We start from the raw sequence: 16,395 nt of genomic DNA, 5'->3' as shown, positions 1-16,395 counted from the left end.
TGGCAAGTTCCAAACCGTGAATACTTTTTGTTTTTTAACAGCTTTAATTTTAGATAGTTCCTGAAGTGTTTGTTTGTTTGTTTGTTTGTTTGGGTGTTTTTTAATCTTTCCTTCCTTCCAAGATATTGTTTTTATTTCATTAGTAAATGGTGGGAAACATTTGCACTTTAGGAAAACACAAGCACCTTGAAAATGGTGCCACATTCATGAGCAGTGACGGGGAAATCTGATGAGGAGAAATGAGCACCTCCCTGGTGCCCCTGCTTCCTCTGCCAAGAAACTGCTTTCTGTTCAGTGATTTGTTCTAACAACTTTCAAGATGAGTCCTAATTTAACTGCAATAGTGAAAGGATAACAATGTTAAAGCCTCAAAAAAAAATCACATTCCTTAAGACACACGTTGTGGGTGAATGTCCCTCAGCTTTCTACCTTATCCACCTGTCTCTTGCCCCTCCACGTACGTGTCCTTGGACAAAATGAATGGGCCAGAGTGGACCAAGTAGGTATCGTGTTTATGATTTCTCCATGACAATCAGCAGCAAATGATGCCAACTGCAAATGGGGCTTGTGAGGCAAGGCTTTGGGACAGGCTAGAGGCCAAAGGGGGTGGCTTGGGCTTCTGGATTCACCACGTGGTCGTGGTTTGGGGCACTTTGCTACCCCCAGCCTCAGTGCCCCTGCATGAAATGACGACTGAGAATTCCATACACCTCAACGACTTTTCGTGTAGGGCACACCAATCTTAGAGCAAGTCTAGCTCTGTGGAAGGATCCCATCTAGCAAGTTCTGTGTATTCATTTTAGGTCAAGAGGGCTGTAGTGAACTCGGTGCAATGACAATATCTATTCAGGACCCAGTTCTTTTTTTTGCTTTGATTTCCAAAGGCTAAAGTTATATAGAGAGCTCTGGCCCTATAGTCATGAGGTCAGTAGAGTACTCAGGTGGACATTCAGGGATGGGGATTTCCTCTTCCTGGACCCATATATTTCTGTCACTAACTTGCTTGATGTTTTACAAAGCTTGTGTTTTAGACTAATGGTATCTTCCCATTATTCCCCACAGTACATTCAGCCTGCCGTGTAAGTCTGTGTAAAAAAGGTGTGAAATGACTCATGAGCCATATCCTCAGTCTGAATCCACCCTAACCTTGACTCTGCACCATCGACAGCACACCATCTGCTCATTACCTCTCCTGCCTCACCACGTTCCGTTTTGTGCATGCACCTCCCTGTCGACAGAGCTGTCCTGTTTACCTATTGTGTTTTACAGGCCGAGACAGCAGCTAACAGGATATGTAAGGTTCTTGCTGTGAATCAAGAGAATGAGAGGCTGATGGAAGAATATGAGAGGCTAGCGAGTGAGGTAAAGGGAGCGGGTGCCCGGCAGTCCTGTCCATTCCCACCCAGAGGGAGAGGCGTGGAGGGGGAGCACCGGCTGTCAGTGTTTTCTTTCTCTGCATTTTTCATCTCAGACAGAATACGAGTAGGAAAATGCACTTGATCTCAGAGGTTGCTCTTCTCATAGCAACATGCTTACTGGCACAAAAGTAATCCTGATGGTCTTCCCAACCACCCCAGATCATAGAAAAAGTTTGCGTGTTTTAAGGAGTGGGGCACGATTCCAAGCTCAGCTCTGCACCACCAGGGTTGGATGCCCCCAGATGAGCCCGCATTACTTTTTGTTTTTTTCTTGCCTTGTTGGTGACTGACCTCCAGTAGCGTGCCCTCCATCACTCAGAAGTCCTGCTCCACGCAGCAATTGAGCATTACAGGAACTGGCCCAGCCTGTTGTGAGACATGGCGCAGCCTTGTGTATGCCTGTGAATATCTAGAGGGAAATGTAAGGAGGACAGAGCCCCTCTCACCCATGCAAGGTGTTTGAACCTAAGAGTCCGTGATGCCTTCTGTAGCTCTTCAGCCCAATTCTGGGTTAGGATAGCACTTTCCACATTGCTCTTCTTTTTGTTCTGATTTAGTTGCATAAATAGCAACTAGGTGGTCTTGTCACTGCCGTTACATTGCTTCCCCCATGCAGGTGATGGGCTGAGTGAGGTGCACAGCCACACACACCATTTCTGGGTTCACTCAGTTACAGTGACACACATGTCAGAGACCAAATGGTTTTTGCTCTGACTTGATTTAGCCGATATTTGGTCTGTCCTGGGAAAAGCATCGGGATTCTTGAAGTAAATCTTCCAAAGTAATGGTCAGTAGTAATCCAATATGATGATACTAAGTTTAAAATGTTTTCATACTGCTACTGTGGGAAAACTCAATTTGACAGCATTGTTTAACCCTGGTGACCAACGTCAGGGTAGAGGCATGACTGGGGCCAAAGGACAGACACTCCTCAGTAATTCTGTCCTTCGTTTTTTCCCCCTGGTCCTTCTTTTATCCTCTTCAAACCCTTAGACTGTGGATATATCACCATATTTTTAAAGATTTTATTTATTCATGAGAGACAGAGAGGCAGAGACATGCGCAGAGGGAGAAGCAGACTCCTTGCGGGGAGCCCGAAGTGGGACTCCATCTCAGGACCCTGGGATCACAACCTGAGCCAAAGGCGGACACTCAACCATTGAGCCAGCCAGGCATCACCCCCTCTTTTTTTAAAGTATATCACCATTTTAACAAATTTTTATTCTTGCCTGCCATCGTTTTCTGAGTGATCGTAAATGTCAATTATTAGTGGCTTTCCAACTTGATCGTAATTCGAGAGAAGGGGTATATATACTTCATCCTTAGGAATTCACGACCATTTTCACTTTTATCGTGTGGATTTCCTCAGAAGCCAGGTGATAGATTAAAATATACCTTGGCATTGAGTCAGTCCCAGATTTACAATACATTTTTCTGATCAATAAGTTCATTAGATTGGAGCTTATTTACAAAATACTTACATTTGAAGTTAAACCCGATTCTTGGCTGACTTTCCATCCCATGTCAGGTTTTTGTTTATTTGAAAGCTCCATCCAGCATTTTTGTCTGCTAATGTCTAGTCCCTGAGTTTCCTGTAAATGTCACATTTTTGTGAAACATGACTTGTGTTGCCTTTCAGTTTTTGACCTGTGTGTGGTACCGTTGGGGCAATCACCAGTGGCCATGGCGGGGGGAGGGGGGAGACATTGGAGTTTTCATTCATGCCACAGTGCATGTGCACAGAGATGCCTTTTTATCCTCTCCTCTCGACCCAGGGTATGATATTCATAGTCTGTAATTTTAGGAACCTCAGGTGGAATCCATTCCAATTGTCAGGTGCTCCTGTTTTTTAACTGGGGGTGGGGGGCAGTTTGCTGGTGTCTCCAGCAGTATTTTTATGTTTTGGGAGCAGCTGTTGGAATGGATTCGTCGTACGATCCCCTGGCTGGAGAACCGGACCCCCGAGAAGACCATGCAGGCCATGCAGAAGAAGCTGGAGGACTTCCGGGATTACCGGCGCAAGCACAAGCCGCCCAAGGTGCAGGAGAAGTGCCAGCTGGAGATCAACTTCAACACACTGCAGACCAAGCTGCGGATCAGCAACCGGCCTGCCTTCATGCCCTCCGAGGGCAAGATGGTGTCGGTGAGTGAGTGTCACACACCCCTGCAGCTCCGAGGCCTCTGCCCTGGTGGGCTACCATGAAAGCTGGGCTAACATCTCCAGTCCTTTCAGCTAATGGATAGAATTTTGGCCCTGTCACTACTTCTCTCAGGATGTTTCTCCCCCACCAGCATGCAGTTCTCCATCTCTAACTGCTCCCGGTGTGGTACCCTCTAAGAGCGGCCTTTATTATGCTTGCGAAGTGCCCCCCCACCTTGTCCTCCTGCCACCGCGGCTCCCGGGCCTCCTGGTGTCTGGCATCTACGTCACATGCCTTCTCTAACCTGTGCCTAGGACCCCGTCCCTTTCCAGGGCCTGGCGCCACATAGGTCTCCCTCTGCATGCTGCTGGCTCCCCTGCCAGAGTCCCTTGCCCCAGCATACGGGGACTTAAGACATTGTGTTCTGGTAGTGCTGACCTGGCCCTTGGCTACCCTCCGCAGCAGGACATCCAGAAGGAGTTGCCTGTGGCAGAGCCCTTCTCAGCTCCTTGCTGCTCCTTTACTCCTTTTACTCTTCACCCTGCAGCCACCCGGTTTGTCTCCTCTGGCGATGGCTCCCATTCAGCTTGGCGGCCTCCCTGGTGACATTCTGGTTGTCACATTCATTTCTGTATTCTTTGCCTCTTTGATCCGGTTCCCCATGCCGCCTCCCTGAGCCTTCTTCCACTCTCACCCTCACTGCTTTCCTCCCCGGCACGGAGTCCTTACACCTGCTGCTCAGAGCTCTGCCACCCCCACCCCAGTCCCCTCACCACCTGAATGCCAGCACCTCCCAGACTGTGCATCTCCAGCTCTGACTTCCTCCTGACTTTAGGTTCCTGTGTCTGCGAGGACATCTCAGAGCATTTCACACCTGACCTGTTCCCCAACCCCTCTGCAGTGTGCTCTGTCTTCGCTGATGGCATTGCTGCCCCTACATTACTGACGTCCCAAGCCCAGGTGTCATCTGGGACTCTTCCTGTCACTTCATGCATGCAGTTCCTCCGTGGTCCCATTGGCTCTGTGTCCAGATTATACCTTGAATCTGTGCCCTGCTCTCCACCTACACTGCCGTCATTGTTTGCTGAGCCTTTCTCTCTCTCTCTCTCTCACTCCTCTCCCCCTCTCTTTCCATCTCCTAGGGCCTCTATCACTGGCCCCTAAAATTCACTCTCTGCACAGTGGCAGTTGGGTTCCTTTCAAAATGGAAACCACAGTGTGTCTCCCCTTCTCTTCAGTCTTCTAGTGACAGAGTATTTAGACAAAGATCCAGATTTATTAACCTGGTCTGGAGGATCCCATATGATCTGACTCCCTCCCTGCTCTGCTGATGGGCCTCTGCTTCTGTGTCCTCCACTCCCATGCAGCCTGTCTCCGCTGCTGCTCCCCGCACACAGGGCCAGCCCCGCTCAGGCCTTGGCGCTCTCTCCCAACTCTTCATGTAACTGGGTGTTTCTGTCACTGAGGTCTTGGATGAGATGCCACCTCCTCGGACGCCTCTTCTCCAAGTGACCTGCCTGAAGGAACCCCCACATTAGGCTCTCAGCATCACCTGACCCCCTTTTGTTTTACCTCCAAGCCCATCACTATTGCAGTGACCCTGTATAATTTACAGTCGATCCTCAAACAACACAAGTTTAAACTGTACAGTTCCATTTATACATGGGTTTTTTCAATAAATATAGAATAGTACTGTAAATGTATTTTCCTTTTGATTTTCTTAATAGTTTTCTTTAGTGTGAGAATACAGTATATAACACATATGATGTACAAAATATATGTTAATCAACCGTTTATATTACCAGTAAGGCCTCTGGCCAACAGTAGGCTGTTAGTAGTTAAGATCTGGGGGAGTCAAAGTTTATATGCTGATTTTCACATGTGTGGGATATTGGTGCTCCTATCCCCACCTCCCCATGTTGTTTAAGGGTCAGTTGTACTTACTGATTCTTTGTCCTCTGACAATCATGCAAGCTGCTCAGGGACAGGGAACTTTCTAGGTGTCTTTTGTTCTTCTATCAAAGTCTCACTAGTACCCGGCACATTGCACAATGTCTAGGAAATGGTTGTTGATGGCTGGCTGGCCAGCCAGCTGAGCCCAGTCACTGAGCATCAGTTGATTTGAACTGAGTCACTTTGAGGCATCATATTTTTCTAGCCAGAAAATTAAAGCCCTGTCAGCCTTTGTCCACCTCTGGACAAGTTTTAGGTAATAACTGGCTGATGAGAACAACCATATCAATTTTAAAAGGCCCTGGTGATAATTAAGACCTTGAAAAGCCCAAACGGTCTTGAGTGGTTATTTGGGGATGGGAGAGGGAGAAGCAAGGAGAAGAAAACACGGAAGAAAACCTGTCAAACTTGGGGCAGAAGGAATTTATAGAGAAGCCCTCAGGTGGAGGGTTACTAACCTGTCTTTGCTTGACCTCAAATGCCCCTAGGACATTGCTGGTGCCTGGCAGAGGCTGGAGCAGGCCGAGAAGGGCTATGAGGAATGGCTGCTGAATGAGATTCGGAGGCTGGAGCGTGTGGAACACCTGGCAGAGAAGTTTAGGCAGAAGGCTTCGACGCATGAAACGTGGGCTTATGGCAAGTGGACTGGCCTGGGGTTGGGTTTCTGAAAAATCAGAGTGGGGCTGTCTCTACAAACCCCATCCCTAACACTGGTGGCCTGTGACCAGGTGTCCCCACCTCTCTCCGCTCTACCATCCCAGTGCTAAATAGCTTCAGGAGGTGGGTGGGAGGACTGATTTTCTAGTCAAGCAGATAATGTACTTTTTCACAAAATGGCACTCGAAATGCCTTCTTCCCACACTTACTTACATAAGTCCTGGCCTCCTTCTGTCTTCCCCCACTTTTGTTCTGTTTGATCCACACGTATCTGTTTATTCCCTGTCCATCAGATGGCCCTGGCCCAGATACCAGCTTCTGCCGCTAGAATGTTTATTCAATTCCGCAAGACAACATGATTTCCCATTTAGAAAATCTGCTTGGAAGGAGGAATTCAAGGGATCATTTTCTGAAGTCTTAGCTTCCTTATTTCACTTAAATTTATCTACTTCTTTTTGTCCTTGCAAACATCTCTCTTTCTATAGCCATGATACTATGATCTCTCTCTCTCTCTCTCATACGCACACACACACACACACACACATATAATTTTACTTATTTTTTCTGCTGCTGTTTGTTGAGGTAGCAGAACAAAACATTCTCCCCTTCACATAATCTATTTTGAGAAAGGTCAGAGAGGTTCATCCTTTGGTTGCCTTTTGCTTTAGTGTTGTCTGATGGTTGATACTGCCCAGCAAGGAGGTGAGAGGCATGGGCCTGGAGCCAGGCAGGTTGGAGTCTCAGCTCTGACACTTCCCAGCTGTGCTCTTTGGATGAGTTCCTAAATCTCTCAGTGCCTCAGTGTCCTCTGCAGAGTGGTATCAAAATGATACTTCCAGCATAGGCTTTTGGTGAAGATTTAATGAGTTCACAATATAAGTATTTAAAGCAGTGGCTGGCGCATAGTGAATGCTGTATTGTCATTGTTGGATATGTGAACATTTGCCTTCCATTTCTAGCTTTATAGAATTAAATTCTCAGAGGTCATCAACCAGGGAATAAATGTGAGTCCGTTTATAACTACAGCAAATTTAAGAAATATTCATGGGGAAAGAGGTGGAGGTGCAGAACTTGTAGTGTTGGCAGGAAAGAAACCACAGGCTATATTTAACCACAGAAAATCAAGCTTTCAAACCAAAAGATTTGGGGTCAAGGTTGACCTTGAGAGCAGGCCAGTAGAGTACGGGTGTCTCGTCTGACTCTCCCAGGTAATTCTTGTGAACTAACCATCACTAAATGGAGCCTCACACTGGAAAATCAGATAACTGATTCCTCAGAATTATGAAGAACACAGATCTGTGGCATAGCCTGGACTCAGCATGCTTCCCTCCACTTTGTAGACATGAGCTTTAGAACCCAGAAGGATTCTGGAAATGGGAGCACAGTTACAGCCTGGAGGCTGATCACAATAGCACCACTGTGTCTTCCCCCTTCTCTTGGTTGTTGGGAACTGTAGGAATCACCAAGAACTTTACAGGTGCAGGTGCCAGGAAGCTGATGAGTGAATTCAGAGGAGTCATATCCCCTTCTGTAAACTTTGCAGGCAAAGAACAGATCTTGCTGCAGAAGGACTATGAGTCGGCTTCTTTGACCGAGGTCCGGGCCCTGCTGCGGAAACACGAGGCCTTCGAGAGTGACCTGGCTGCACACCAGGACCGGGTGGAGCAGATAGCGGCCATCGCGCAGGAGCTCAAGTACGTGCTGCTGTGCAGCTCTGCCTGGCAGGCCCCTGGGCTGTCCATGGGTGCAACGGAAGGATTCCATGGAAAGTTTCCCCAGAGCACTTCTAGGGCCGGGCAAGGCTGGCCTGCCTTCCCTTTCCCATTCTGAGTCTAGGGAGAACCAAGCTGGAAGCCTCTGTGTTTCTTAACAACTAACCAGACTTCAGCTTTGGTTCTCTGGATGTGCTAGAATCCCGGTGCCCTCCCATCCAGCAGCAGCCCCGGCCCCACTGTGGGCAGCTCTGCTTCTAGGAGGGTGAGGAATGAGTGTGGAGGACAGCTTGGAAAGGCTGCCTCCCCCACGCCGGGCTGCAGGGCATCCACACACCAAGACAAAGCAGAAATGCCTGTCCTGCCTCAGAGGAGGAGACACCATGGCCCCACTTTTTCTTTGTCATCAAATAAGTGCTATTTCATTTGCTTGTTTTTTATTTTATGGGAGGGACCAGCAAGGGTTGAGTTCAGGCTGATGTAAGCCTGAGTGGGAGTTCTTGGGTCCCACTTGTCATGCAGGCTCTGGCTGTGGCTGCCCTCCAGGGTGACACCTCCCTGCAGTCTTTCTTTTTTCTTTTTTTTTTTTTTTTTTAATATTTTATTTATTCATGAGAGACACAGAAAGAGAGACAGAGACATAGGCAGAGGGAAAAACAGGCTCCCTGTGGGGAGCCTGATGTGGGAGTCGATCCCAGGACCCTGGGATCACAACCCAGGCCAAAGGCAGATGCTCAACCACTGAGCCACCCAGGCAACCTCCCCCCATCTGCAGTCTTTCGTAGCCTTTTTAAAAGACCCTTGCCCCCTTATGATAAGTAGATTTCATTCCCTGTTCCCTTCCTCGTCAGTATAATCACAGACATATCTGCATAAGTTTCAGAGCCTAAAATCCCATAGGGATGACTGTCACAAGATAATTTTTAAAGACCTATAACAAATATTTCCTTTACTATGTTTGATTTTAAAACTTCCATATTGCTCACTTATGACCAGAGCAAACTTGTGAATTAACAGATATGGACTCTTTTTTAGAGGATCCCATTATTTTTTAGCCTTGGTAAATAAACTCTTAATTATTTGTGATCTTCATAATCCAATTTGTACACTGTATTTGTGGTCTTTACAAGAGCATACTTCTTGAACTTTGAGTGTGTGAGTGCTTGTTAACTATTACAATTAAAATAAGGCATGAAACAAATTCTAGTAGCTATTTAATGCTCTGTAACTGCTCTGATGAGTAATTTGAAATGGTTTTACGTGTTGCTCATAAAATTTAAGTAGTGATTTTCTGTTATTATTCCTGGCATCCCTGGTGCTAGTTTCTTCACACTGTTCAAAGAGGCACTATGTGCACAATGTAAATCTGTGTTCATCTCAGTGCATTCCTTCCTTGTCCTTTTTATCTTTCCTAAAATAATAACAAAGCGCTTATGCGGCTCTCAAAGTGCAGAAAAACCAGTATGCACAGTTACACAAGCCCTTCAGAGCAGGTATTTGTAGAACTCTTTGGATGACTTGGTATGAGTTAGGAAAACAAGAAACGGATATACCTCTAAAGGTAATGATGGGGGAGTGAGCATTGATGTCTCCAGCATAGATCCATAGAAGGATCCCAGGTTTTTGTTTTTATTCTTGAAGTCTTTATTCTCCATAATATTTGCATTTTGAAGAGCCATAGCCATTTCTCTTGGAATTCAAGACTGCAAATGGCTGGTATGTTTTGGTTCGGGGGGTTGTAGCAGGGAGCACAAGAAGCTAAGTCTGTCTCAGACGAGTGAGGGGTTATGTGTACATAGAAAGCTGCTCTACATATAGAAAGCTGCTCGTAAGCTGGGCAAGCTCTCCCCACTTCAAGAACCCGCAGCTCACAACCACAAAGCATTTATTCAGTAGCAGAAGCAATAACATTCAGTACTGACAAGTTAATATTATTTAAGAGGAAAAGCAAAGCATGTGGTGAGTAACCATTGCCTTAATTTCTTCAAAGAAGAAATAAATAAGCTTAAGCCTCAGGGAAATGGATTTGGTAGGATGGGGAGGTGAGTTATCTTATCTCAGACTGTTTGTGAAGAAGTCTCTCTGAAAGGTATCTTTAAACATTTGTGAGTCTGGCTTTCATCTTAACTTTTTATCCCCAGAGATACCAGGTTAACCTTCTAGTTGGGAATTAAAAAAAAAAATTTTTATTTATTTATTTATTCATTCATTCATTCATGAGAGAGAAAGAGAGGGGCAGAGACACAGGAAGAGGGAAAAACAGGCTCCTTGTAGGGAACCCGATGTGGGACTCGATCCCAGGACCCCGGGATCATGACCTGAGCCAAAGGTAGATGCTCAACCACTGAGCCACCCAGGCGTCCCTAGTTGGGGATTTGTTTTAATGCTAAGTTCATATCACTTTACATTACAAAGATCCCATCAGGATGCAGAGACGGGGCTGGTGGAGAAAAGGAGTTACCGAGTAAGAAATCATTTGGTTCTTGCCATCATACTGGTGGCATCACACAAGTCAGAACTTCCATCTAGAAGAGGAAGGACTCAGTTCTGCTAGTTTTTCGAGGTCCCTGCAGTGCTAGATAAGGTCACAGCGCCCCTTCTGGACATGGTGCTCCCTGCATTCCCCCCCCCCCCCCCCCCCCACCAAGCCCAGTGCCCTTTGAGGGGAGCCAAGGACACAGTGGTGTACAAGCTGATACCTGCCACCTCTCCCTCCCCACCCCCCGCCCCTGGACTCACTTTGATGTTCCCATCACTGTGGCTTCAGGCGGCCCCACAGGACTGTCATCCAGGTCAGATGGTTGGCTTCATTTATAGGTACACTGCCACTTAAAAATAATACTCTGGAGCCTGGCCAGAATGAAGTTAGCTTGGGGCACTGAGAGGGCAACACTTCTGTCTAGAAAACTGACCAGCCAGGTTTACTGATTCTTTCTATAATCTGTCAAAGAGTAACGATCATGTTTGCAATTGTGACAATGAACAAAACTCTGAAATACCCTGCCATTTTTCTATCAGATCTCTTTAAAAAAATTTTTTTGAGCCTGTGTCCATTTACCTCATAACATCAGGGTAAGTTAATCTTTATTCTCACTTCTCCCAGTGAACTGGACTATCACGATGCTGTGAATGTCAACGATCGGTGCCAGAAGATCTGTGACCAGTGGGACAGATTGGGAACGCTTACTCAGAAGAGGAGAGAGGCCCTGGAGGTGAAGCCTGGTGACATGACATCCTGTCAGCCACCTATTGGCATGAAATCTTTTAACAGAGGCTCTCTAATTAAGTCCCTGTTACTAATTTTCCCTGTGGCACAATGTGGGTGAAACAAAACAGGTTGTCTTGCGAAAGGAGAATATGAAAAATTGGAGAAAGTGGGAAATGCAAAGTTGGTAGCTTTGTACCATCATTTATCTACAGAGCAATGTAGCATACTTTTTTTTTTTCCAATGAAGCATGCTTTTTATTTTTTTTCAGGGAAGCATGCTTTTGAATTAAAAAAAAAAAAGACATCCAGAGCTAATATGATTATGGTATAAAGTCATTCTGTATCAGGTAGTAATTCTAGTGAGTTTCCAAAGGGCTTTCTATCAAGAGTATATTTAGCTGTGACTTAAGGACTCAAGGGGAACTTTCCTGTGTAGCAGGCAAAGGCAAAATGGCAGCAAACGTTGAAGGAAAAAGGGATATGAAACAGATACAGGATGGGCGTGGCCTTATTTAAGTATATACGGCTTGGATAAACAGCCGAAAGTGGCTGATATTTAGCTGTGCCCTGTTGCCTCTTACCATGGAAGATTCATGTAATGTGAAGGAAGGAAGCAGTGGCCATTGTTTGGAGACTTTTCACATTTAAAATACATGATATCAAGCTTTCTAGATACCAAATGGCTGTTACCTATCCACCTAAAGAAAGGAAGGTTGAAAGAATGAGGACCAAGCGTGAAACAGAGACCTGCCCCTCCCCAAATATTTTAGAACAGGAGGAATAAAATGAATAGGAATGGAAGACTTACAGATGAAGAGGATGCTTTTGCTGTCTACCCACAGCCTCTCTGCCACATGAAACAAGTAGAATGTTGTCTGTGGCTGGAAGCTAGGTGCTTCCACATGCCCAGAAAGGCAGAGAGGATCTCTATGTGAAATCCTGATGATTTGAGAATGTTAAACTGTAGTTCCTGTGTTTTCACTTAGGTGAAACACAGGTGACTTTTGGAATGGCGTGCATCTTCTCTGCACACTTTTTTCTCAAAAATGAGGAAGGTATGTTGAGTGTTGTTGCCTAGGTGGTTAGGGGATCAGAGCTGACCTTCACAGTACTGCTTTTAGCTGAGAGCGAGTTACTTTATCCCCCCTACAGATTCTCAGTTTTCAAAAAAAGTAGCATGGAACAGAGTACTAGCCTTTCAAAACAAGGCTACTCTGGATGTCTTGAAATCCTTTTTAGATTAAGAAGCCTCTTCAGGGAACTGCAGGGCTCAGTCTAATCACTGAACACTGGCTAATCTTTTGTATATACGTACTAGTGATGAGCACATTGTGATTAACAAAACATCAGATAATAACTTTATTGTTCTGGAATGTGTGTTGACATCTTCAGAGAGAATTTTTTTTATTAATCTATGATAACATTTCTATTTAACTTAACTCCAGAGAACTGAGAAATTGCTAGAAACCATCGATCAGCTCCACTTGGAGTTTGCCAAGAGAGCTGCTCCTTTCAACAATTGGATGGAAGGTGCCATGGAGGACCTACAAGACATGTTCATTGTCCACAGCATTGAGGAAATCCAGGTAAGTGAACCCCTCAGCTCTGTACTTATACTGCACTAGAGATGAATTGTGATTTTAAAAACTTAGGATTCTTTCATTTTGTTCCTTTTTTTGAACTAAGAAAAATGTAGCAAGAGAGCCCAAATTACCCTTTGACCTTTAGCTTAAAGATGTGTATACTACTCTTTGCTGCAACTTAAAAATTAATATCCATCAGACAATGGTGAATACATCTAAAAAGGCCTGTTCTTTAAAAGAATACTGTGGAATCATTGAGTAACATAGACATATATGCTCTTGGGAGGTATTCATGGAAAGGTATGAGTTTATTGGCTGCTGAGTTAAGTACTTTGCAAATACATGCATATTACTGTTTATTAAGATCTGTATAGTTTTGCTGGATGATAAAGCATAAGAAACCAAAAAGCAGCACCATCTGTCTCCTGCAAACCAAAATTTTCTGCTTCTGATTTCTTCTGGAACATCAAAGTTGTAAGTAAGACTTTTCTAAGTAGTCACGTTAGGGAGGAGAATTACTCTTAAAGAGCCAAGACCTAGTCTATTGAGAGACCAGTGTATGGTGAATTTGATGTACAATGGAATATTAAGGGAAAACACTTTTTAATTCTCTCTGTAAAATAGATAAGTCATCAAAAAGAATCCAAGTATAAAGGAATGCTAAAGATTGGAATTTGAACCCACATCCCTGTCAAGGAACATTCTAGAAGGGTGTAGGGGGAAAGAAATTACTTTGTTGAACGTTGCATTTTTTTTTCATGCATGCGTAAGCAGAGGTTAGCGACCTAAAATCATTTATTTTTGAAATAAGTGAGACTTCTAAGTTTACCATGGAAGCCATACCTGATCTATGAAGTAGTTTCTTTGTAGCTTGGCACTGCAAGGGCTCCCTGTGGCACCTGCATACATTAGGGCCAAAGGATAGATTTGATTAATGGAGGTTTTTAAAGCCCTCAGGGAAAGAGCTGATTTTTGTGGCCTTTTCTTTTTGGGAAGTAGGGATATATTTCTTGGTGGTCTTTAAGTAGAAAGGCAGCAAGTGTTAGGTTCTTTTGTTGAACTGCAAAGATAAGACTGGTCATTATAAAGGGCACCTAAGTTCTGTTTGTCAATGGAAAGTAAAACTGATCCCCAGCAGCTGGGGATCAAAAATTATGAAAGCAAACATGAACTTTTTTAAAAAGAAAATTATTTTTTTTCAAGACCTTGGATTAATAGCCATCAATTAGTCATGGTATCTTGTTTTCATTTTCAAGGAACTTGACTTCTTTTGTGTATAGAATAGCTTTACTAAAACATCCAGAGTTTGTTTTCCTGCAGAGATTCCTGTAATCATAAAATGCGTTTACACATGTGCAGAAGGGAGCATAGAGAAGCCTGTAAAATTCACACAATAGTAAAGTTTTCCTCACTTCTGTCTCTGGGTTAGAGTCTGATCACCGCCCACGAGCAGTTCAAGGCAACGCTGCCGGAGGCTGATGGTGAACGGCAGTCCATCATGGCCATTCAGAACGAGGTGGAGAAGGTGATCCAGAGCTACAACATCAGAATCAGCTCCAGCAATCCCTATAGTACTGTCACCATGGATGAGCTCCGGGCCAAGTGGGACAAGGTAGGTGACTGAGGAGTGGATGTGGGACAAGGTGGGCATTCCCAAAGCCAAGGTTGAGGGAAGAGGTAAATACTTGAGAAACTAGAGTGAATGATTTGCATGATGATCACTTTCCTGCAGTCCCACGTTGCATAGGACTTGAACTCATGAACCTAGCAGGGGGTCCTTAACTTTTTTGTGTCTTGGATCCCTCCGGCGGTCTAGGGGAGCCTGTGGATTCCTTCTGATAATCATATTTATAAATTCATAAAAACATTTAAGGTGGCAATGGAAACAAATGATGTTAAAATACAGTCATTAAAAAAATTTTTTTTAAAGTTGCAGTACAGTAATGGATGGCTTCTGCACAGACACATTGAAAACCAGGGTCTAACAGCAGATCTGATCTTTTTTAAAAAATATTTTATCTGTTTATCCATGACAGACACACACAGAGAGGCAGGTTCCCTGCAGGGAGCCTAATGTGGGATTCGATCCCAGGACCCTGGGATCATGCCCTGAGCCGAAGGCAGACGCTCAACCACTGAGCCACCCAGGCACCCTGATCTGATCATTTTGAAGCTGGGATGAGTATTCATGCTATTTTGAGAGGCAGGCAATAACTAATGTCATGTGAGACTGTCTGTGATTTCTACTGTGATCAAGTCACGGTACTGCTAAATACGACTGGATTTGCTGCCCACATTCATAATTGAAGGAAATGCTAACTTTCAATTAGAGATCATGAAAATAAAGATATCAGCTTTTCTCTCATTCAAGTTCACAAATCCTCTGTGCTCTGGACTGGCCCCTGAACCACGCCCCCACTCTCCCCCCATCACCCCCTGCCAGCCATACAGAGTTAATGGATATCATTAATGGGGAGCTGCTAGGGCTAGACCCAGCTCTTCCTTAGTTCCTGTAGTAGTGGCACCCATTCTGCCTCCTCTTCCTATATCCCCTTACGCTCCTCCCCTCTTCTTCCTCCTCACCCTCCCTCTCTTCCCACCACTACACTTTGGACTATGAGCACATATTTTCGTACTCCTGTTGGATGCAAGATGGCTTCTAATCCCTGTTGTCCTTGGTCCCTGACAGGTGAAGCAGCTTGTGCCCATCCGGGATCAGTCCCTGCAGGAGGAGCTGGCCCGCCAGCATGCCAATGAGCGTCTGCGGCGCCAGTTTGCTGCACAGGCCAATGCCATTGGGCCATGGATCCAGAACAAGATGGAGGTAGGGCGGTGCCCTTCAAAAGAGCTTCTTGCAACCCTCGAAATTGACCTAACAGTGAAACCTCTTCCACTTACCTCCTGGTCGCCCTGCTTGGTGCTGTGAGGAGCCCTCATGTCATGCTGAGCTTTACCCCCTTGGGCCCCTAAGCTCATGTAATCTGTGGCATCAGTGGATGCAGGGCCCACTACAAAGGGGGCTGAGGCTATTCTTGCTGCCATCCGTTCATTTTGTCATTTAAAAGGATGACGGAGTTCTTTCTTGGTGTTTAGCTTCTATAGGACCTAGATTTTAAACCATCCATCCTTCAGGAGAACATGTGAGGAGTCACAAATACTTTACATTTTTAGAACATGTAAGGAAAAATGATCTTGGAATGGCACTGATTTCGGGGTTCATTTTATCACTAAGAACAGTCAAGAGATATATATCACTTTTCTTGTGTTTCTCCCAGCCTTCTTTTTGGTGATAAAATGTTACCTTTTTTCTTAAAGGGAGAACCTATAAGAATATGAGAAATTCTTTTGACCCTCCAGCGGTCTTAAATCTGTCTGGCAGCTTTTTTCCTGCAGAACATCACCCACCTCCTCCAGAACAGGGCAGCTCTGAGCCAGGGAGGCTTCCCTCTTTGGCAGAAGGAGGCTAAAATAACTCTTCTCTTGCCCTTCTCTTGCTTTGCTGTTTTGGATCTTGGTTGATTTTTGCCCCCCCGCTCCCCCTACCCCCTTCTCTAGATGAACTGGAACTAGAGCTGCTTTCGTGCCATGGTTCTGCTGTTTCCCACCTCACCTGAGAAAATCAAGTGTCTCTGGCTGCTGCCTAACACTGGCATAGCCTCTGAGGCAGAATCAGGAATCCTGGCTTCCACGCGGTTGCTGTGGAGGCTGACTCACCTGCTTTCT

The 16,395-nt window shown here is 45.2% G+C and overlaps 1 protein-coding gene across 1 annotated transcript in view; it reads left to right on the top strand.

Moving 5' to 3' along the window:
* Positions 1-16,395, top strand: part of ACTN2 (actinin alpha 2) — a 66,476-nt gene that overhangs the window by 42,929 nt on the left and 7,152 nt on the right. Inside the window, exons 9-16 of the mRNA XM_038533826.1 lie at positions 1,270-1,362; positions 3,331-3,561; positions 6,001-6,148; positions 7,713-7,863; positions 10,985-11,093; positions 12,535-12,675; positions 14,102-14,284; positions 15,362-15,496. Coding sequence (XP_038389754.1) covers positions 1,270-1,362; positions 3,331-3,561; positions 6,001-6,148; positions 7,713-7,863; positions 10,985-11,093; positions 12,535-12,675; positions 14,102-14,284; positions 15,362-15,496 — 1,191 coding nt within the window. The remainder of the gene's footprint in view (positions 1-1,269; positions 1,363-3,330; positions 3,562-6,000; positions 6,149-7,712; positions 7,864-10,984; positions 11,094-12,534; positions 12,676-14,101; positions 14,285-15,361; positions 15,497-16,395) is intronic.

Source organism: Canis lupus, chromosome 4, assembly GCF_011100685.1.
Source record: "Canis lupus familiaris isolate Mischka breed German Shepherd chromosome 4, alternate assembly UU_Cfam_GSD_1.0, whole genome shotgun sequence".
Lineage (NCBI taxonomy): Eukaryota > Metazoa > Chordata > Mammalia > Carnivora > Canidae > Canis > Canis lupus.
Note: the sequence above shows the minus strand (reverse complement) of the source record. Positions and strands in the feature narration are given on the sequence as shown.